Source organism: Moschus berezovskii, chromosome 7 (assembly GCF_049115385.1).
Source record: "Moschus berezovskii isolate FMDL1 chromosome 7, NW_MosBer_1.0, whole genome shotgun sequence".
Taxonomy (NCBI): Eukaryota; Metazoa; Chordata; class Mammalia; order Artiodactyla; family Moschidae; genus Moschus; species Moschus berezovskii.
This window is the reverse complement of record NC_142466.1, coordinates 46,895,723-46,918,139: the sequence shown is the minus strand read 5'-3', so window position 1 is coordinate 46,918,139 and position 22,417 is coordinate 46,895,723. Positions and strand designations below refer to the sequence as shown.

Sequence of the window (22,417 nt, the reverse complement as noted above, 5' to 3'; positions counted from 1 at the left end):
AAAAGTTACAGAAAGATGCTGAGTACCTAAGTTGGGAAATAAGTCCTTCTCACCCCAACCCCTGCCGAGGCTGATCTCATAAGCTAAAGAAGAAGAGAACATTCTCCTTATCAAGTGTTTCCAGAAGCAATTCTGGAATGCAGCCCCTCATTTTTCAAAATCACACAGGAAGAGTTCCTTCTGCTTCATTTAGATGGGAAGTAATTAAGGCAGTAATTCTGCTGAGGTTCCTGCTGAGGCTCGGTGTTTTGGGTAGACTTCTCAGGGTCCCCATCCCAGTACTGCCTGGTACTCTAAGATGGATGCACAAGAGATATCAGGTGCCCTGGGAGATTCTTAATGGTCTGTGGATGCTATCTTTGGTTACAGGTATCGTGCTGGTCGTGAGCATCAAGCCTGGTGTCACCCAGAAAGTGAATGAAATTGACAGGACAGGGAACACCCCTGAAGTTAGCACAGTGGATGCCATGTTAGACCTGATCAGGTGGGTGTCCGGCCAGAAGCGTAGCTTCACAGGCATACAGCCTATGTGGTTGCACAGGGCCCCATGCTTGGTTTAATGCTCTGCAAATGCCATCTTGAAATTTTTTTAATTTTTAAATTATTGTATGTGTTCATTTTGCCCTGGACCCTGCAAGTTACATATCCAGTCCTGCTTGCCAGGTCATGGTTCCACAGAGGAATGGAAGGAACAGGGTCTCTCTGTCAGGGTTTAGGATGGACAGAGATGCCCAAAGATGCTTGTTGCATTAAGATGCTGGGTTATATTGGATGGCTGGTTCTGAAGCAACTTGAAGAAATATATTTTTTAATTGCACAGGAGAAACCCTCTTATCTGAAACAATCAGGGCTACAGATTGGTCAGTTAATTTTAAAAATAAGCATTTAAAGCAGAGAATCATAAATATGCACTACGTATTTTGTTTATACTTAAAACTTAAGTGCATTTATTTGCCATTTTTTTTTTATGTTGGGCCAAGGTCATTTCTTTGTGTCAGTTGATTGTAATTTCATATTTCTCTTGCCTAGGCTGCCTTTATAAATGCATCGTCTACAATTTCCAGATTCAGTTTTCATGAAGTAGAGCAACAAAACCCTTATAAATTACAAGGAAATCTGAAAGCTGAGTTCTTCTGGCTGTTCTTTTTATTTCAATTGTCTTCCCTTACCTAATCCAACAACAGAAATTTTACTCACTTGCCTTGAATGAATTTCCAGGCATTCCAGCTTAGTTTTTATAGAAACTGCTCCTTCCTTTTCATACTCATATTGCATTGATTTACATAATATTTCATTCAGTAATTACAATGATATTTGCAACTGGCATAAAGAATTTGGAAACAAGTGCAGTCGACTCTCATTGATGAAAACAGAAATGTGCAAAATATTAAAGAAGTCTCTTAACTGTGTGTGTCCACCTGCTAGAACATATTTCACCAAGGACAGCAAGCATGTTGGCTACTCAATGAATCAGTTAAGTGTGATGGTTAGTTAGGAGAGCTTTCTATCCCCTAACTGAAGCTCAGTAGGGAAAAAGAAATCTTAATACGAAGAAGCATTATGCAAAGGTGAGACCAAAACCAGAGTACTAATTCTATAGCATACTCATTTCCATCAATGTATTAGGTGCAACAAAAACAAACGAAAACCACTTTTGTCTTAATGTGATACTGCTTTTCATGTCTCCAACAGGAATATGTTCCCTGAGAACCTTGTCCAAGCCTGTTTTCAGCAGGTAAGAATAATGATTTTTGCCCTCAAGCTGTTCTACTCTTCCTCCTTACCCATTAAGATTTTTTTTTTCTTCTATGACCTAAGAAAATGAATTAGCCCATCAAAAATGGGCAATGTATTTACCTGTGAATGGAGGAATTTCAGCTGACCTGGCAAACCCAGTTTTTCCAGCCATAGCAGCATGCCTGTTATAGCTTACACTGCTCCCTTTTCCCTTAGGCTTCATTTTTCCCCCAAAAGGTTTCAAATGAAGCAAGTCAAGAACCTGTCAAATGAGTGTTTTCAAATCTGGCTTCTAGTACCTAGTTTCAGAGAACCATTTTATATTTGTGAAGTTCAGATTATCTGCAGATATAATGCAGTTGGGAAAGGTAACCTCCACCCCCATGTTGGGAAATCAGTATGTGACCCGTGTGGGTGGTTAGTGTTCCTGGTATCTGGTCTGATCTTTCATCACTACGTGCCCACTGCAGGCACTCTACAGAGCAATGTAACAAAGCCACTTTTTTTCCTTTAGGGAAGTTTCACAATCTCTCCACTTCATTTCCTTTAAGCCTTCTTCTCTTGTTTATCTATGTACTTTAAGACAGCTGAGTCTATCACAAGCTGCTGAATTCATTAACATAAATTACACAAACAGAGACCTCTATGTAGACCAACAAAAATAGCAATTAAATTGCTCCCTGCCAACGTCCAAGAGGCACAGAACCACCTCTATTTAGGGGGCGCATTTGCGGTTCAGCCACAGTGGTCACTTGTAAGGTTCTTGGTGTTGGCAGAGGCTTGTAGGAGTAACATTTATGCCCAGTGTGATGATATACTAGCTCTTTCTTAAACGTCTCTACTGAAGCTCAGCAGAATCAAACAGGTGAAGGAAGGGAATTCAACAGAAATCTCACTCACGTAATAGCCCTAAAGGGATTATTGACTTTGGAACAACCATATATTTCTTGATGTTTATTAAAGTCATGGTGACTACATTTAAAGTGATGTGGTGTTTTTTCCCCAGGTTAAAAATAATAAATGAATAAATAAATAGAAACAAAAATGATTGACACATTCCTGTAGAATCTATTAAAGCACCTAAAGATAAAACCTATGCTTTCTTCTACATTGTTGCTCCATTAATTGGTCCCTTACTACAAAACTGAGAGAACATTTTGACACCATTGAATGGTGGCTGTGGTGGTCAGGGGGTTGGATTTCTCAATCCCGGTTTTGCATCCAAAGCCTCAGGGGTTCAGTTCAGTTCAGTTCAGTTCAGTTGCTCAGTCGTGTCCGACTCTCTGCGACCCCAAGAATCACAGCACGCCAGGCCTCCCTGTCCATCACCAACTCCCGGAGTTCACTCAAACTCATGTCCATCGAGTCGGTGATGCCATCCAGCCATCTCATTCTCTGTCGTCCCCTTCTCGTCCCACCCCCAATCCTTCCCAGCATCAGAGTCTTTTCCAGTGAGTCAACTCTTCGCATGAGGTGGCCAAAGTATTGCAGTTTCAGCTTTAGCATCAGTCCTTCCAGTGAACACCCAGGATTGATCTCCTTTAGAATGGACTGGTTGGATCTCCTTGCAGTCCAACGGACTCTCAAGAGTCTTTTCCAGCACCACAGTTCAAAAGCATCAATTCTTCGACGATCAGCTTTCTTCACAGTCCAACTCTCACATCCATACATGAGCACGGGAAAAAACATAGCCTTGACTAGACGGACCTTTGTCAGCAAAGTAATGTCTCTGCTTTTTAATATACCATCTAGGTTGGTCATAACTCTTCTTCCAAGGAGTAAGCGTCTTTTAATTTCATGGCTGCAATCAGCATCCGCAGTGATTTTGGAGCCCCCAAAAAATAAAGTCTGACACTGTTTCCACTGTTTTTCCATCTATTTCCCATGAAATGATGGGACCAGATGCCATGATCTTTGTTTTCTGAATGTTGGGCTTCAAGCCAACCTTTTCACTCTCCTCTTTCACTTTCATCAAGAGGCTTTTGAGTTCCTCTTCACTTTCTGCCATAAGGGTGGTGTCATCTGCATATCTGAAAGCCTCAGGGGTAGTACCATCCAAAACCACAGCCAATAGAGGCCTCAGAGGTAGAACCTTTCAGTGACACTTTTCTGGCCAAAGTAACATTCCTATGGTTTAACCTTAGGAGATTAAAAATCCTTTTTTTGTTTATTTCTTTGACCTTCCCCCCTCCAACATGCAGTACAAAACCACACGTGAAGAAGTGAAGCTTTCTGAGGAGCCAGGGACAAACAGCACCGAGGCGCCTGTCACACTCGTCATGACAACTGCTATTCCCAAGGTACCGCTTCCAGCCTTTTGTTTGCTCCCTTCCCCAGTAGGCAGGGGCCAAGTCATGAGTGAGCAGGAGATGGAGATAAGTAGATCCTCATTGTTCTCAGATTCCACATCTGTGAATTTGACTATGTACTAAAATGCATTTGAAACCTGAAAATCAGTATGGTGCTGGTCATTCACAGACACGCTAGGGGCGGTGAAAAACGTAACTTGCCCATGCGCATGTCCCAGGTTGAACGAGGCTATGCTCTGCCCTCTTGGTTCAGCAATTTGATTTTTGCCTTTTTTTATTGGAGTATAATTGCTTTACAACATTGTCTTGGTTTCTACTGTACAAGAAAGTGCATCAGCTGTATGTATACACACATCCCTCCCTGGGTCAGCTCTTATATGGTAAATATGTGTCCTTTGTGTGGTATGTCTTTGCCATATTTTTCTCAGTGTTATGCATTAGCTTGGTAATTTCACTGTTTGAAATGTCTCCCAAGCATCACGCTTGGGAGATGATTAATGATTAAACAATGTATATTAAATAAGATGTCTTTGAACTAAAACACAGAGAAAACAAGGTTGCATATTGATTATTTGACCAAAATGATGTGACTGTTGATTCCTAGGATCCTAATCCTCTGTTTCCCCTTAGGAACATTGACTCGGTATTCCCTAAGTCAGTGTTGACGGCCACTGTATAGAGTATAACTTCTGAGAATAATGAAGAGCAACTGAGCCACACAGAGAAAAGAATGAGTCCTGTCACTTCTGTCTCTGCCACCCAGAGTTGAGTTGGGCATCTCTGGGAACATCGTTAGATTTGCAAGACCACATAAACGTGGAATGCAGGCCTGCAGTTCCTTATTTAAAACTCTCTGCCCAAATGTGATTCTGAGTCCAGAGTTTTTCACTTTAGAAGGGCCAGGTGGTGTGTGTACTATATGTTATGCAACATCTTTAAGTGGAATTGGCAATCATATTCTAGAATCGAGCACATCAACATTTCTGCACCTAACTTACAGATTGGCTACTAAGTAAGAAAAATAGGCTATCTGTAGCCTCATCTCAGTTCAGGATAGGTTTTGCCACCAGGAGTTTGCCATAAACTTATCAATGAAATCAGTTGGCTCTGAGAACTTCTAGGATTTCATTGTTTAAGATTCTGGGTTTAGTCACTAAGTTGTGTCCAACTCTTGTGACCCCATGGACTGTAGCCTGCCATGCTCCTCTGTCCATGGGATTCTCCAGGCAAGAATACTGTAGTGGGTTGCCATGTCTTTCTCCAGTTGGAGATTAGATCAGGTTGGCCTGAAGTAGTACATTTGTAGTCCTGTAGTAGATTTCTCCTGAATGTACTCTGTCTTCACTCAGGAAGGAAAAATTTAAGGGAAAAAAAAAATGCAGTAGATTTAAGAGTTCACATTAAATAGGCCACAGTTAGCTTCCTCTTTTTTCCTACAGAAAGCACTCCATGACCTGGCTCCTCCCTGGTTTCCCAGCTTACTTCTCGGTGAGCCCAATCTATTCTATCCAGATCCAACTTCTCAGTGAATTCTCAGATCTCTTCTACAGTTCCACAGAGATTTTTCTGAGCACTCTCCATGGGCCAAGCTCTGAGGGGCACCGGGATTATGACAGAGAAAAGACACATGTGATATATGCTCTTGTGTGAAGAGTGATGAATATTACGGTTGGAAAGAATAGAATACTCCCTAATAGAATAGGGAGGTCTAAGTTAGTGTGGTGACTGTAAAGGATGAGTAGAATACAGAGACCTGGTGTGTGATGATGTCTGCCTTTCCTTACCATTTTTCTGGAGTCTGCTTTCTAGATCTCTGCTTATCTCCTGGCTGCCTGCTCCCGGGGCCTGTCCTTCACTGTCTTCACAGCCCACGTTCATGTCTCCAGTCTCCACACGATGCCTGTAACTCATAGCTTGGCTGTGCAGTTAGTTATACACCACCTTGCTATCACTGGCTCATGTTTCTCACAGTTGGTCTTGTCTATCCAGCTGCATTTTAAGACCCTACGCTGTAGCCAGTGCAGTTAACACGCTAACTGCTTGATAAATATGTGTCTGATCATGTCAGGTCATAAGTAAGAAATAATTGGTACCCCAGTGGCTCATCCACATAATTCTTTATAAACCTGGTTTGCACCACTCAGAATATATTATCTCCCTGTGAAATCTCTCAGTTAAGCTCATGCTGCACAACTAGGATTGAATTATCTCTTGGTATATCTCATGTTACTCGTGTGTGTGTGTGTGTGTGTCTTGGTATATCTCATGCTACTCGTGTGTGTGTGTGTGCTCAGTTGTGTCTGACTCTTTGTGACCCTATGGACTGCAGCCCGCAGAGGCTTCTCTGTCCATGAGATTTCTCCAGGCAAGAATACTGGAGTGGGTTGCCATTTCCTCCTCCAGGGGATCTTTCCGCCCCAGGAATTGTACCCTCGTCTCCTGTATTGGCAGGCGGATTCTTTACCACTGAGCCACCTGGGAAGTCCCCATGCTATTCTTACCCAGGATAAAATGAAGAAATGGTTCATAGTAGTAGATATCTGGTTAATTTTTATCTAAAACCCTACTGGTTATCTAAGGTTATAGGCAGTAAAAAATGTTCCTGTGTTCATTATTAGGATAAAATAGATAGTAAAGTGTCCTAAAAATGTCTGCACTGGTAAATATTTTGAGCTTCCTGCATTATTAAATAGTATCTTTTTATGCAGACTCCTAATGTAACTACTTGTTAAAATAACTCTGAAAAGTGCCTAAAGTTATTAAAAATTTAAAACACCCCAGAATAAGAAAACTTAAAAAGAAATATTCAAGTATGGATTTGTGGAAACAGAGGGGGGAAAAAAAAGCACTTCAAACTTCAATGCCAGATGTGGGGGCAGTAAAATTTGATACATCCGTAGGTGTTTTTTTTTTTTTTCTCCTAAACTCATTGACCCTAAGTTGTTGCTAGGTCACTAGTTTGTTTGGCTATCATATCTTCCTGTTTCAGGGCCTATGCATTCTAACAAGATTATAATCACGCATCAATATTATTTTCTTGGTTTTGATCCACAGAACAAAACAAAGGAATACAAAGTCGTAGGCACGTATTCAGATGGCATAAATGTCCTGGGCTTGATCGTCTTTTGCCTCGTCTTTGGAATTGTGATTGGAAAAATGGGAGAAAGGGGACAGATTCTGGTGGATTTCTTCAATGCTCTGAGTGATGCAACCATGAAAATTGTTCAGATCATTATGTGGTAAGCAGTCACCGGTTAATGCCATCTTGCTTCCCCCGATGGCTGACCCTTCAAAATTAGAAGGAAAAGGTTTATGTTTCTCAACTCACCTCACCCTAGAGAGGGCAAGACACTAGAGTATTAAATAATTCCATGTATTACTTAGGACTTAGTTCACTAGTGAAAGTCTAGAGATTCTAGAAAATCTAGAGAGTCTAGCCATTGTCTTTTCTACCAAGGTCCTTGATCACGTTGCAGCCAAGCAGCATTTTTATAAGAAAGAACTCTTAAAGGAGTGATTTGAAGGAGTTTTCCAGAACACAGGTTGCTTTCCTTATCAGGCCCCACGTAGAAGGGATACAGTAGGTACACACGGGCCCTAATACATCCAAATGAAAACTGCCACAGATGAACATAGCAGCTACACCACTTGAGCATCTGCCCTGTCCCTGGAGATGCTGAAAAGTCCACCTTGCTTGGGAGACCTCTGCCCCACTTATCTCACGGCAAGTTGGTTCAAAGTATAGACCTTGACAGTGACAGTAAAGGGTTTAGTTATTTCAGTTAATCCTGCTGAACCTCAACTTCATCATCTGTTAAAAAGGATAATAAAGTCTACCCCTTGAGTTGGGAGAAGTACATTAAGTGAATGACGCATGTGAAATACCTAACCCAATGCAAAGCATGTAATGATAGCTCCACAAACAGAGCTATTACATAACTAGTTCTGTTGCTGATACCACTACCTGGGAAACAAGATGACCATGTCTAGAAAGAGCCTAGAGGCCATGATTGGAGAGTCAAGCTAGAGAGAGACAGTCAGCAGGGTGTGTGTGCACAGGAGCAAGGCATGGGGTATGGACCAGAGTGCCCCTTATGGTGGCATAGGTGGGTAGAATATAAGGTGCACAGGAGTGCTGAAACCTGTAGCCAGTGTAGTCCAGCTGGGCTGAAACTGAGACCTTAGCCTCATTGTATATACCCTGTGCCCCTCCCAGCTAAGGGCACACCCCAAGCCAAGGTATATGCCCTAGCTTGTTTCTTTCCCAGAGTTTCCACCCTGAGAAAATATTTGATGACAGAAGTATGTCTTTTCTTGTGCTTACTTTCTAGCTACATGCCAATTGGTATTTTGTTTCTGATTGCCGGGAAGATCATAGAAGTTGAAGACTGGGAAATATTCCGCAAACTGGGCCTTTACATGGCCACCGTCCTGAGTGGGTATGTCAGACTCAAGGGAAGACACTGAAACCTCATTTGAGCCAATGAATTGCTATTGAGAGGCTGGGTTTCAGTTGGTGAAACTGGCTTCTCTCCCACGGGCAGGGAAAGACGAGGTTCAGAGATAAGAGAGCAGGGGGGAGAAGGGCTGCCCTTTAACAGCTGAACTGGAGGTGGATCACACTGCGCTAATTTCCAGATCTTGGCAGAACAGCCTGGACCGTGCTTTGTCACTGCCTTTATTAGCTGTGTTAAAATCATTTCTTAAGAGAAAAAACCCACTAGTAGCCTCTCTCGGCCCTCTCCTGGCCTTCCCTTCTTCAAGGATGTAAACCAACCAAACAAGTAAGAACAGTCCCCACGTACCCTGAGCATGAAAGAAATTAGGCAGGGCCTAAATTAAGTTGGACTGGAGCAAGCAGGAGTGGGATGGGTGGTTGGCTCCAACCCTGTTGGGGGGCTGGTAAGCACTGTCACACCCTACATCATCAGAGAGGGTGCTGGAGAATCTTCAGGTTGGTGGGAACTTGCAAAGCAGGGGACAGCTGTGTGCATATTTCCTTTCAGCACACTTATTGATTCCTGGAGGGGAGATGTGGTTATGAATGGTGCCCACAGATGTCAGTCCAGGGGCAGGATATGTCACATATGCTAAGAAATATGGACCAGGGGAATGACTGATTATCATCAGTTTGACTCACACAGGTCAGTTCCCCCAAACACGCAACTGAAGGAATCAGCTCACCTGCAGGAACTCAGTTGCACTGGGGAGTATCCACTGCATAAGATTTGGTTCTTAATCTGTGTTTACTAAAAGCAGAGTCATGCTGGTCAATGGAGAAGAAGGCCATAGTCAAATTCCAGGGCCCCATTAGTGATGGAGGTGGGACCATCCACCTTACTGGAGGCCAGGGGCTGTGTCCAGGCCATGGTATGACTGAGATTTATTATGCTGAGCTATTTAATGAGAAGGTTCTGCTGGTTTCTGCCCCATCAACCTATCCAGGTTCCTAACATAAAACTAAAAGTCAGTTTCTCATAGTTCTAAGCCATAGACTGTCTGTAAGATCCCTTTCTTGACCGCCAGGATCTATTTTTTCAATGACCATTTCTTATTATTTCAGCTTCACATAACTGATCTGTAAATGCTAAGTTGCCATTTACATGGCATCTGCCGAATCAGTTTCATTTTTTAAGCCCTTTGGTTTGTGAAACAAGGAATAGTTTGGAATGTAGGAATGACAAAAGAGGGTCAGTCATGAAATATTACTGTAGGAGAACAGGGATAACTTCCCTCTTACGCACCCTGACTCCCCTTTAGATGGTGGTGCTGTCCAGCTGGACAGTGGCATGGTCCAGGCTGAGTACTGTGATAAGGGCTATGATACTATTGACCACAGAGTCACCAAGGAGGGGAAGGTCAGCTGGACCTGGGAAGGTGAGGAAAGGCTTCCAGGAGGAGGGGGAGATTTCACTGAGTCTTAGAGGAGGAGTAAGAATTCAACAGCAGAAGGAAGTGAAAGCATGTTAGCATGTATAGCAGGAAAATCAGGTACAGGGCTTGGCAGCATGATATAACTATTCTGTGAGCTCTGAGATGTGAACTCAGCTACTGGCTTAGCCACCAACTTTGACAAGATATTTGATTTGCTGAGTCTCCTCTTCCCCATGTGTTCACTAGAGACATATATCCCTGTCCTCTTTCTCACTGGACCATAATGAAAGTGGAATGATAGCATGAGTAAAAATGCTATCTGAAAAAAAAAAGAAGAGATAACATCATCTGTGAACCTGTTTTTCTCTCCTGTTTGCAGGCTTGCAATCCACTCCATTGTAATTCTCCCACTGATATATTTCATAATTGTACGAAAGAACCCTTTCCAGTTCGCCATGGGAATGGCCCAGGCTCTTCTGACAGCTCTCATGATCTCCTCCAGGTAAATAGAAGAGGGTGTCTGGTGGACCACCACTTCCCTGGTGGTCCAGTGTCTAAGACTCCGTGCTCCCAATGCAGGGGGCCCAGGTTCAATTCCTGGTCAGAGAACTGGATCCCACATGCTTCAACTAAGAGACCTAGCATGCTGCAATGAAGATCGAAGATCCTGCCTGTCAAAAAGACCCCACACAGCCAAATGAATAAACAAATATTAAAAAGAATTTTTTTTTTTTAAAGAAGAGGGGTGTTTGGAAGAAATCTGTCTGCCAAGCCTTATCAACTCTCACCTCACCTGATGAAGCACTGATTACAGTTGGGTTTTGTAGCTGCCTTTAAGAAATGATCTCCCTAGTTTCTGACCTTCCACACATTTCTTCACCCTACTGGATATTTCTTGCCCTCTTGGCAGGTCCTGCAACCCAGGATGTGGTTGTGTCATAGCACAGCAACTTCTGATTCCTGGTCATACCAAAAGTGCCATCATGCTTTGAGCTCTCGATTTAGTTTTGGGAACTGAGGTGTCACTTCAGGCAGAGATTGAGGACCAGCATTCCTAGGCCATCATATCTTTTCTCTTTTTATCACACAGTTCAGCAACACTGCCTGTCACTTTCCGCTGTGCTGAAGAGAAGAACCGGGTGGACAAGAGGATCACTAGATTTGTATTACCTGTTGGGGCTACAATCAACATGGATGGGACTGCACTCTACGAAGCAGTGGCGGCCGTGTTTATTGCGCAGTTGAATGATTTGGACTTGAGCGTTGGGCAGATCATCACTATCAGGTGGGGCATGAAATCACACTCATTTTCATCTCTGTAACTGGAATTGCTCTTAAGTAAAACTCATCTGTGGAGGGAGATCATGGATGGTCTGGCCGTAGACTTATTTTTGTGGTCTATAAAATCTCATCCCAAGATTAAGTGCATCTGTATTACAAGTATCAGGACTGCGGTACATAATACTGCATCAGGTCTGGAGAGCCAGGGAGTCTCTGTGTTTTCAGCCCAGTGCACCCACAAGGTGCTAAGCACAGAGTAGGTATCAAGGAATCAAGGTTGAACAAGGGGTAGTTCCTGCCTTTAAAGGGTAGATAAGTTGGGTATCCAGATATCTAAATAAGTGGGCTTCCCTGTCTGCTCAGCTAGTGAAGAATCTGCCAGCGATGTGGGAGACCTGGGTTCTATCCCTGGGTTGGGAAGATCCCCTGGAGAAGGGAAAGGCTACCCACTCCAGTATTCTGGCCTGGAGAATTCCATGGACTGTGAAGTCCATGGTGTCACAAAGAGTCAGACATGACTGAGAGACTTTCACTTCACTTCACTTCAAATAAGTGCTGAGTGATATGGTAAAGGCTATAATAGAGGTTTGAATGTGGAACACAGCGGGCACCAAAAAAGGAAGGGTTGGTCCACCTGTGAAGGTGAGGAAAAGCTTCCTGGAAGAGAGGAAAGTTTAGCTTAGTCTTAGAAGAGGAGCAAGAATTTGATAGAAGTGGAGAGCATTTTGGATGAAAGGAATAGGCTGAACAAGGGTCTTGATGTAACCACGTTCTAGTTACACAGTACAGATTATTTGGTGTGGCTGGCATAAAGAGTACAATGTGGAGAACACGGGGAGATAAGAAAGCAGGGATCATATCATGGAAGGGCTTGTGTGAGGAGCTCATGGAAGAGTCTTAGACAGTCTTTCGTATTATAGAAAGATTTGCATTTTAGAAAGATGACTGGTAATTTAATGGATGAACATGAATGGGAGCACAAACTGTAAGCTGGAAGACCAGTTAGGAGACTACTGCAGGTAAAGCATGAAAAGGCCTACATTAAGGTACTGACCCATGGCTGAAGAGCTAGTTAATTCAAGGGGCACCTACTGGATTCAGAGCGAGGGACAGAGGAAGGCTAAGATGACCCCAGTATTGGTGGATGGTGCTTATCAGAACAGGGACAGTGTAAGAGAATGAAGTATAGGTGAGAAGATTAAGAGCTTATACTTTTGGATACAGTGAATGTGAAAATCCTAAGACATCCAGGTGGAAATATACAGTGAGAAACGTGGTCTCGACTGCAGATACAGAAGTCAGGGTCATCAGTTTGATGATGTTCATCAAGCATGTGGGTCGTGAGTCAGTTATCTGTGTTTGACTGTGCTTCACCAAAATTAGCTGTGACCTTGAATTCTCAAGGCTTCTGTTTTCTCACCTGTAAAATGAGGATAATAATAGTACCTACATTTTATGCAAATAGTGATTATTAAGTCAGATGATGCATATAAAGTACTTAGAATAGTACCTACATACTGAGCACTCAACAATTGTTGGGAATGGGAGAGTTTGTAGAGAAGAAACAGAAACTAAGGTGTGAGCCCTAGAAAATCCTAATATTAGAGGCAAGAGGAGAATGAGAATAGAAAGGTGGGAAGAGTCATGAAACCATGGTGTCATAGAAACCCAGAGAAGAGAGATTTTCAAGGATGAAATGGTCAACAGAGTCAAATCTTGCAGAGAGTTCTCGTCAAGTGAAGCCTGAAATTGCCTGCTCAAGTAGATGGTGAAAATGTCATTAGTGAATTTTGCCAGAGATGTTTCTCTGGAACAGCACTGTTCAATATGTTAGCCATTAGCCACACGCACAAATTGGACAGAGTAGACATGAAGGTTCTATCGCTGTAGAAACAGATAGTGGAAAATTCTACTGGACAGTGCTGCTTTGAAGTGATGAATTTGGATTACAGATTAATCCTAATCCTAAATCATGTCCAGCTCTTTGCAACCCCTGGACTATATAGCCCACCAGAATCCTCTGTCCAGGGAATTCTTCAGGCAAGAATACTGGAGTGGGTTGCCATTCCTTTCTCCAAGGGATCTTCCTGATCCAGGGATTGGACCCAGTCTCCTGAATTGCAGGCACATTCTTTACCATCTGAGCCACCAGGGAAGCCCTTCGTTTAGAGTGGAAGTTTAAGACTAACCTGGGTCCCTAGGCCTAAACACTGTTAAATCTAAACCTTTCAGGGTTAATTAATTCACTCTTGTATCCTCAGCATTTGACATAGACAAATCCTAGGCATAAAGTAAGTTCTTACAGTGTTCTAGTGCAGTAAATTTTTAGATCTTCTCAACCCTAAATCATATTTATTGCAGTTTACTTAAAATTAACTGAAGACAAGTCCAAACTAGACCATCTGGCACATAAGCAGGGAAACTACACCAGTGCCTCGTGATCTGTAAAAAGTATTAGTGGCTAAGGAGGCTGGAGCCCAGGAGCATGGGTGAAGTTCTATAGTTTAAATAGTGGAGAGTATGTTAAAAGTAAAACCCTGAATCATGCCTGAGAAAGTTCCACAACTACTGTAATTCTAGCAGTTGTTCTTTCACTTCTCCAAGTGCCTTTTCCCACCTCCCTCACCTCAGCCTGTGGCACCGAGTCTGTACTGAACTCGTTTCCAGGGAGCAGTTGTATCAGGTGCCAGTTCTTTGCGGTTATTTGCTATTTGGGGGATGAATTCCCTCCCTCTGCTTCACTCGTAAGTTTCCTAGATCTTTCTAACCCCTTCCTTTTTTTTTAACCTCACTGCTAGAGGAATAAACTCTGGGCCTAGAGACTAAATAATCACATGAAAACCCTCTCTCTCTGCTCTGTTGTATTTTAAAATCAAACTTGCTGATAACTGTTGGCCCAGAGCAAATAACAACTGTGGGGCCCAGAGTAATTACTGAATTTAAAAATTCCCTCTGGCTCTACCTTGGGGAGAATAAAAGAAGAAGTCATTTTTTGTTTTTAAATATTTATTTTTGGCTGCCTCAGGTCGTAGTTGCAGCATGCAGGATCTTTCCACATGGCATGAGGGCTCTAGAACTTGGGCTCAGTAGTTGTGGCACAGGCTTAGTTGTCCCGCAGCATGTGGGATCTTAGTTCCCCGACCAAGGATGGAACCCATGTCCCCTGCATTGGCAGGTGGATTCTTACCCACTGGACCACCAGGGAAGTCTCCAGTGCTATTTCTTTTTTCATTTTGTTTTACAAGTCACAGTTGTGGCTTATGTGGTTTATGGCTATAAGATTTTTGGACCCATAGTTTCTTTCTATGGTTCTTTTGGACTAGACATCAAAGGAACACAGGCACCATCCACCCAAAACATGGCCTTTTGTGGTTTGTCATAATACTCACTTACCAAAGGTTACAACTGATGGGAAATGAGATAAATTTTCTTTCAACAAAAGGTAATTAGGGGATTTGGGACCTAGAAAGAGCTTAGAGGAAAAAAGTAGCAGTAGTAGTAACAGCAGTTCGTTTTGTAACAGTAGTAATACTAGCAGAAGTAGTTGTAACAGCTGCTGAAGGAGCAAAATGGCCTCAGTTTTAAGTACCTGCTATATCCAGGTGCTGTACTTGATTTCTTACATGTTTTATCTCATCTCATCTTACCGGCAGCCCTGCAAAGTAGACATATTCTCCCCATCTTACAGGCAAGAAACGGAGATTCAGAGAACTAACCTGCCTAAGGACCCGCTGTTAGTAAACAGCAGAGCTGGGTCTGTCTGCCTGTAAAACCTGTGCTCACTGTAGTTCACTACCTAGTCCCTGTCCTGTATGGAGAGCTGAGTTAGACGGCCTGACGTGAATCTAGATCTCAGTGCTTAGGAAAGAACTTTCTACCAATGATTATTGTGTCTTCTTCTTTGAAAACCCTCGAAATTCAAAATAGTATATATTCAAGCAGAACAAGTAGGTTTTTATATTTTTACCCCCATCTGAGGATTTACAGTTCCAAGTTTCAGACTTAAGCCAGGCAAATGGCTGAAGTTTAATCAGCAAGGTCAAGGCTTAATAGGCAAGGTTTTCTTTGACTAAACGGATTTTGAGTTTCAAGCCCAGCCTCAAGCCGTAGGGATATGGTTAACCATTATGTGTTGAGGTTTCCAAGAAGGATAAATGGGTAGGGGCACAAATCACTTCTGACAAAGAAAACCCACCAGTGCATTCAGTTTAAATGTTTTCAACCAGCAATGACATGAACTTAGCTTTTCCAAAGACTATTTAAGTCAAAACAGATCTAAAGGATTATGCAAAAGCCCAAAACTTTTAGAGGGATTTGGACAGCCCCAGAAATCTCTAATTGCAAATTGGTGGTCACAGCCACTGAAGGAAACCACACTTGTCAAAGAACTCTGGTCTGTGTTTGACCAGGCCCTCAGATACCATCTGTGGCACATCACCAGGCAGATGAATGAGCAGTAAATCAGGTTGGTGAGAATTCTGAGGCTTTTCGAGCCCACGGAATATGGATTTGTGGATAGAATCAGGGATTCTTCTAGTTTAAATTGACAGTGTCTCCATCTTCAGCTTTCAACCCAGTGGCATCCTTGGCCCAAGGATGAGAACGTGTGTCTAGAAAATATAGTGGGTCCCATCAAAGCTCATTCAAATCCAGGGACTTTTCAGGGCAGGGCAAACCCTGATTTTCTTCAAAATGACCAGATTTAAATCTGGAAGATGTTCCTGATGAAAAACTGCTTATTCCAAAGAGAAATATCCCTAGTGCCACATTTTATCCACCTGAGAGGGACTTTTTTAAATACAAGGTATTGAAAATCCTCTTCTGGATTTGAGATCTCTCCTCCTTTTACACAAAGGGCACCCACTGACAGAAAGGAATGGTCAGGAATAAGCACTTGTACCTTGGACAGGAGTCATAGCTATTTCTCAACTCAGTGCTCTAAAGGGCAGTTCCCAGAGAGGTCAAGAGTCTTGTGATGTAAAGGAAGTACATGAAACCTGCTTGGCTAGTGCCTCATTCCTTTGCCTTCACCCTGAATATTCTTGCCCACACACCCCTAACCCAATCCCTCTACCATCCGTCAAAGCAGTACAAATTCCTGCCACATATTAGATCCTCAATAAATGATTGCTTGGCTGAGTAGATGGATAAAGGGGGGAAGCGAACAAGTGGAGATGTACCTGGCCCTTGTTTAGGATGGCAGGATGCATAGATGGGTGGATAAAGCCCTCCATTAACACCTTCGGTTGGTAAACTCTTGCCTTCCTCTTTAATGTGTCTCTAGCTCATTCATTGTGTGCCACTCATGCAGCTCCTCTCCACTTCCTCGAATTAGAATGATGAGCCATACCCCCGCCCCGGAAAAAGCTCACACTCCCCTGTGTCTCCCACAACTCTCTAATGAGGCAGAGCTGGTGCTCAGCAGAGAACAGATTCTGACTGGCCAATTTGGGACACAGTAGTAAACTATGGGACTAACCACTGTGGACCAGGAGCCTGGAGGGGAGAACTGGGTGTCTAACTCCTTTTGTGCTGGTGTGTTTTGTCTACAGTGTCACTGCCACCGCCGCCAGCATCGGAGCTGCCGGTGTGCCCCAGGCTGGCCTGGTGACCATGGTGATTGTGCTGAGTGCTGTGGGCCTGCCCGCAGAGGATGTCACCCTCATCATCGCTGTTGACTGGCTCCTGTGAGTTGGAATAAATGTGCTGCCTCTGCCGGATGGGAAGGCACGCTTCCCAGCCATGCAGACTCTGAAGTCTGTCATCATCCTCTGCTCAGATTGCCTAATGAGCCATCTGTTGCTGCTTTAATTTCCCTCTGACCAGGCCATCTGATAACGTGCTTAAAAATTAACTCCTCATAACTTCAAGCAGTGACTTTATAAAGGCAGTGATGTTCATTAGCGTATTATGCCTGATAATGCTCAAGGTTAGGATCTGGGTGTGGGATGAGATAAACAACATAAAATAATAAGGTGAAGACACTGGGCAAGGCCTCAGACATTCCAAACCCCATAGGCCACCCTAGCCTATCCCAGCCCTGGGTCAGCACCACAGGTTCAGAACCACCTAGTTCAGCATCAGCCCACCTTCCCAAGATCGTCAGCACCATCAGGACACAAGCAAGGGCTTCGGGATAAGGTTAATTGGGATTTGAATCCTGGTTCAGTGGCTGTTTGACCTTGAGCAAGTTCCTTATCCTCTCTGGGGGCCAGCTGCATTATCTGTGAGATGGGGATGATTCTGTCAAGTTCATGGGGTTGGTGTAAGGACTAAGTGAGCTGTTGTGAGAATTGTGTCCAGAACAGTGTCTGGCTGGCAGTGTGTGCTCAGTTAACAGCAAATTTAATTGTTATGATTAGAATGAGTTGGACCATTCAAGCCTAACCCAACAGTTCATTCCCTCTCTTTCACACACACACCTCCCTAAGGAACACAGCAGAAGATCTGGGTAAAAACATGCCTTTTGTGACCCCCAAGGTTAAAGTTAGACTGAGCCTGGTTCCCGGCTTTAACCTTGATACCCATTCTGTACAGTGGTCTTTCAGTATCTTGGTCTGGCTCTGTCCCCGGGCCATCAGGGGAAAAGTCTGCTCCATATCGAGCCTTCACTCAGACCCAGCCGAGCTTACTGGGGAGTACAGTGCCATGTAGTGTGCAAGTAGCAGCTAAAAATGGTAGAAAGAGAAGCAGAAACATTCCATGTGGCTTTCAAGGTACAGTCATGTCCCCAAAGGCAGAAGCTTCTGCACTTCGGAGGCTGCTCTGGGGCCCCCTCAACAGCTTGCTGGTTCTTTAAGGCCTAACTAAAGTAGCCCCTTTCTTGCCAAGATACCCTACTATTGAGACAAGTGCCTTTTGTATAGTGGTGATGGTGGATTTGCACTCTCTCCTTTCCCTGGTTCTTCCTGGAACACTGGTGACCTTCACTTCCAAGACACCCAGAGAAGTCAAAGGTGCAACTTGATCCATGGAACAAAAAGACACTAGCTGGTCCACAGCAGGGTCTAGTTCAGTCCATATTCTAAATAGCAGGAGGGCACCCAGAATGGACATGTGGGAGCACTTTTGGCCTTTTCTGTCCTGCCGGTGTAGCTTTCACAGGAACATTCATGTAGACAGTTCCTAGCAACAGTGCTCCAGCGTCCAAGATACCTTCTCCACCTCCTCATTGTCCTGCTGCTGGCCTCTCCTCCAGGCCTTCTGGGAGTTAACACTAGCTAAGGTGCCACAAGGGGCAAACTGTTCACAGGCTGGCCTGAGTTTTCTGACCCTGTGCTCAGCAGCATCCTTGCCGGCTTGTTCATGGAGTGACTTTGCGTGGGAAAGAAAGCAGCAACACTGGGGACACATACATACACACTCCTGCTTGGCACACACACACCACCCCACAAAACATCCCGTTTTTCTCACCTTAGCCAAGAGAAAGCTCAGAAATGCACACAAGACAGAGGCTAGGGTGAAAGACTAATGACCCTCCCCACAAATATCTGTGGAGATTGTGTTCACATTTCTTTGGGAAGACAGGAGGGAATTTAGGAGACTGATGCTGGATTTGGGGGCGTCATGACTGACAAGGACCCGGGGCAGCCTGTGTGCTTATTCTGTCCCTTTAGAGACAGCCCCTGATCCAGGCCTGTGAAGTGGGGGGCCTCTGGTTAGCCAACCCTGAAAAGCACCCTCTGTGGTTTGCTGAATTTATAACTGAATTCCTCAGGTCCTTTCCTGTCTCCAACTCGAAGGAAAGTGAAACCTGAGCTTCGTGTCTGACTCACGTTCTGTCCTCCCCAGGGACCGGTTCAGGACCATGGTGAACGTCCTTGGAGACGCCTTTGGGACTGGCATCGTGGAGAAGCTCTCCAAAAAGGAGTTGGAGCAGATGGATGTTTCATCGGAGGTCAACATCGTGAACCCCTTCACCTTGGAAACCACAACACTCGACAACGAGGACTCAGATACCAAGAAGTCCTACATCAACGGAGGCTTTGCCGTCGACAAGTCTGATACCATCTCGTTCACCCAGACCTCACAGTTCTAGGGCCTCTGGCTTCAGAAGACTGGGGGTGGTGAAGGACCTCTCCAGGAGAGTCATCTCTTAGCAAATTCAGACATTAAATAAGGAAAACACTAACAGCCAACTGTACATCTGATTTGATATACAGACCTCCAGATTATTTTGTATATTTGGATTCACAGCTTTTGCTCACCAGGCTCTGGGATTTGGGGGTGGGGTAAGATGAGAGGAAACTGATTAAAAGGAAAACTGTATTATCTGGAATTTTTAAACTCTATGAGAGACAGAAGTGGGAAATACATAGAATAGACATTTAACTGTTTTAATTAGTTAATAGATGTGAAAGAGAAATTGCTTTCTCATGCCCAGACCAGTGTTTTGGGTTTTTTAAATATGTATATATTCTGTCATCGACTACACATTTTTACTCAGGCTTTCTATTGCCATGGATTTCCTTTGACCTCTCACATTTGTATAGACTATAGTGAAGCTAAACAACAGCCCCCACAAAGTTAATGTGCCAAATTGTCCATTTTGAACCCATCTCCAGCCAATTTCAAAGGAACTACTTTGAAAGAAAACAGACCAGCACAGTTCTGCAATAACAGGTGTGAGATTTGGGGAGAAGAGAGATTTCTTTTTCTCAATGTACTGTATGGGGACGCTGGTAACTACTGACCCAGTGTTCAGTAGAAAGCTAGATATATATGTATATATATATGTATATATTTATTATTTTCATATAATTTGCCAGACTAGGGTCAGGATTGAACTCTCAATGTGAAATAAAGTGCTCTCCTTGTACTTGAATAATAACTATGATTGCAGTCTAGATCTGCTTTGGGGCTTAATCAGATCTCTTCTCTCATAAGCACTACTAGAATGAGAAATCATGCCAGTTGTTTGTCTCATGTCTGTGTATCAGCCCTAAAGCAGAGACACATTCTGGTCACACAGCACTCATTTAGAGCTTCCAGATGCTACTTCTGGGAGGCAATCCGTATCAGCTCTACATAAGACTGTACACAAAGGTGTCACTCATATAAGGCTGGATGGGTTTTTATTCAGCTGGATGTGTTTAATATAATAATTATATTATCCAACTATAATTCTTCCAAAGTCAATTATACCCACTTAAAATGACAGTACTTTGCCTTTTTCTACCCATCAGACCCAAATAACAGTGGCAAAGCTACCAGCTAAGTTGTATTTTAATATAGGCTTGATGGATCAAGTAAGCCACACTGGCCAGAAAACCACTGTCGCTACCCTGGATTCTTGCAAAGTAAATCCCGTGACATGAGACATTGGTATCAGTGGTTCAGGGAATTCTTGCATTGAATGAAACTTGTCTCCTCTTCCAGGGAAGATGGTTCTAATTAACTAGTAGTCTAGTAATCTCAGCCCCTGCTCATTAAAATCCATTGCCTGTCATTCTGCTCATTTGTGAAGACAGTATATTAAAGTCTGTGCTTGGCTCTCATCTTGTAAATAATGCTTAACATAAACTTGTATTTACACCAAGATCCAAAATAGTCCTGTTTCTGCAGTATTGCATAGCCAAGTTAAGCCTAGCTAAGAAACCAGAAACTGTGCCAAAGATCATAGAATAGTTTTAAAAAAAAGCTCTGTATTGAGCACCTGCACCTGAAATCTTTAAGAGAATGATACCAAATGATCATGTAATCATTAAATGGACCCGTGATTAAATGTGAATTTTAAACTGCTAATATTGGTGTTATTTATAGGAAGTAAATGTAAATTCAGGTGAATGAGGAACTTATCTTGGGCTGAATGGTTCAACCCCCTTGGCAGGCTGCTCTTGTACTAGAGCTGACAAGAGCTGTTCGTGAACTGCAGGTCATCCTTATTTTGGAGTGAGTTTGTAACCAGCCTCTTAACACACTGTGCTGTTAACTCATAAAAGAGAACAATGTTCCATTTCTGTCTCAATAAACATTGCCGTCACTCTTTCTTCCCCGCCTTTTTCTTCCTTTATCTGTTCTTTTTATCTCACTCCCTCTGATGAGTGTGGGAAGGGAAAGACCTGGTCAGCTGATTCAAACTGTACCCAGATTATTGTTTTCAAAACTGTGTTTGTACCCAAGAATGAAAAAGTACAACTTGAGGAACAGTAAGCTGATTTTTCATGTTAATCAGTGGGGATTATAAGGCTGACATAACTACCATTAGGAACAGTTTGCCCCAATTTATGACTGAGATGAAAGGGAAGGTAGAATTTGGTACAAAATTACTATAATGGGAGACAGCCTTATCTCGATATGATATTAAGGACCAATCCTGCCCTGTGAAATGTGGCTACAAAGAACACAAGGCTGTATTCAAAGAGCTCTTTAAAAGTACGTCACAGTCCTGCGTAGAACCTGAGTCGTGGCAGCGTTCTGCTGTTGGACTCACTGGTCTGTGACAGAAAACAAAGGAATGGACAGCTCCCTCGGCCCCGCTGAGAGGAAAATATCTCATAAAAGTGCTTAGCACTATCTGGCCAAACTAATTCAGAAGTTTCCACTTTTGGAAACATGAGATAAAATATCCAACTATACAACACCTTAGTGAGATTGTTTGGTATCCAGAGTTCATGCATCTCAGTAGGGCCCCCGTTATGATTCTGATCTTGCCCAAAGTATACTCTTTTCAGAGAGATTCTGTTTTTAGCTCCAGCAAATGACTTTCTTTTTCAAGATATCTTTGTGAGCCCACCAGGTACAAGGCTCTTTATTAAACACACCCCATTCCGAGAAAAGCCTGAGAAAACTGTGTGTGGCTTATAATCAGAAGTGGGCCAGCAACAGTGCTGGCTTTGCAGGTGTTAAAGAATCTTCCTCCCAGAACAGAAAGAGGAAACGGTCATGCAGAGCCTTGGCAGCCTGCTGGAAGCTTCTATGCAACTGGATTGGCATTCTGTATTCTCAGACTGCCCAGCAAGAGACCACGGAGCCCACTGAATAGGCAGCTGCGCTCTCTTATATCATCTTTGTGACTCTTGCCAAACTTCCTCTTCTGTGAAATGGGGATAACAAATCTTGACTCATGAGACTGTTTTAAGTATGAAATGAGAAAATATATGTGATACATTTAGCAGAGATCCTGTCGCGTAATATGCTTAATAAATGCTAATGCCTCTTCCCCCTGTTGTTTAATCGCTAAGTCGTGCCCGGCTCTTTGCACCACCATGGAGCCC

The 22,417-nt window shown here is 43.3% G+C and overlaps 1 protein-coding gene across 1 annotated transcript in view; it reads left to right on the top strand.

The window, feature by feature from the left end:
- The window catches only part of SLC1A1 (solute carrier family 1 member 1), a 77,951-nt gene extending 56,761 nt beyond the window's left edge, over positions 1 to 21,190 (top strand). The window contains exons 4-12 of the mRNA XM_055428293.2: positions 370 to 484; positions 1,693 to 1,735; positions 3,939 to 4,037; positions 7,101 to 7,285; positions 8,378 to 8,485; positions 10,300 to 10,422; positions 11,011 to 11,205; positions 16,754 to 16,888; positions 18,993 to 21,190. Coding sequence (XP_055284268.2) covers positions 370 to 484; positions 1,693 to 1,735; positions 3,939 to 4,037; positions 7,101 to 7,285; positions 8,378 to 8,485; positions 10,300 to 10,422; positions 11,011 to 11,205; positions 16,754 to 16,888; positions 18,993 to 19,239 — 1,250 coding nt within the window. The 3' untranslated portion in view covers positions 19,240 to 21,190. The remainder of the gene's footprint in view (positions 1 to 369; positions 485 to 1,692; positions 1,736 to 3,938; positions 4,038 to 7,100; positions 7,286 to 8,377; positions 8,486 to 10,299; positions 10,423 to 11,010; positions 11,206 to 16,753; positions 16,889 to 18,992) is intronic.
- The last annotated feature ends 1,227 nt before the right edge of the window (positions 21,191 to 22,417 follow it).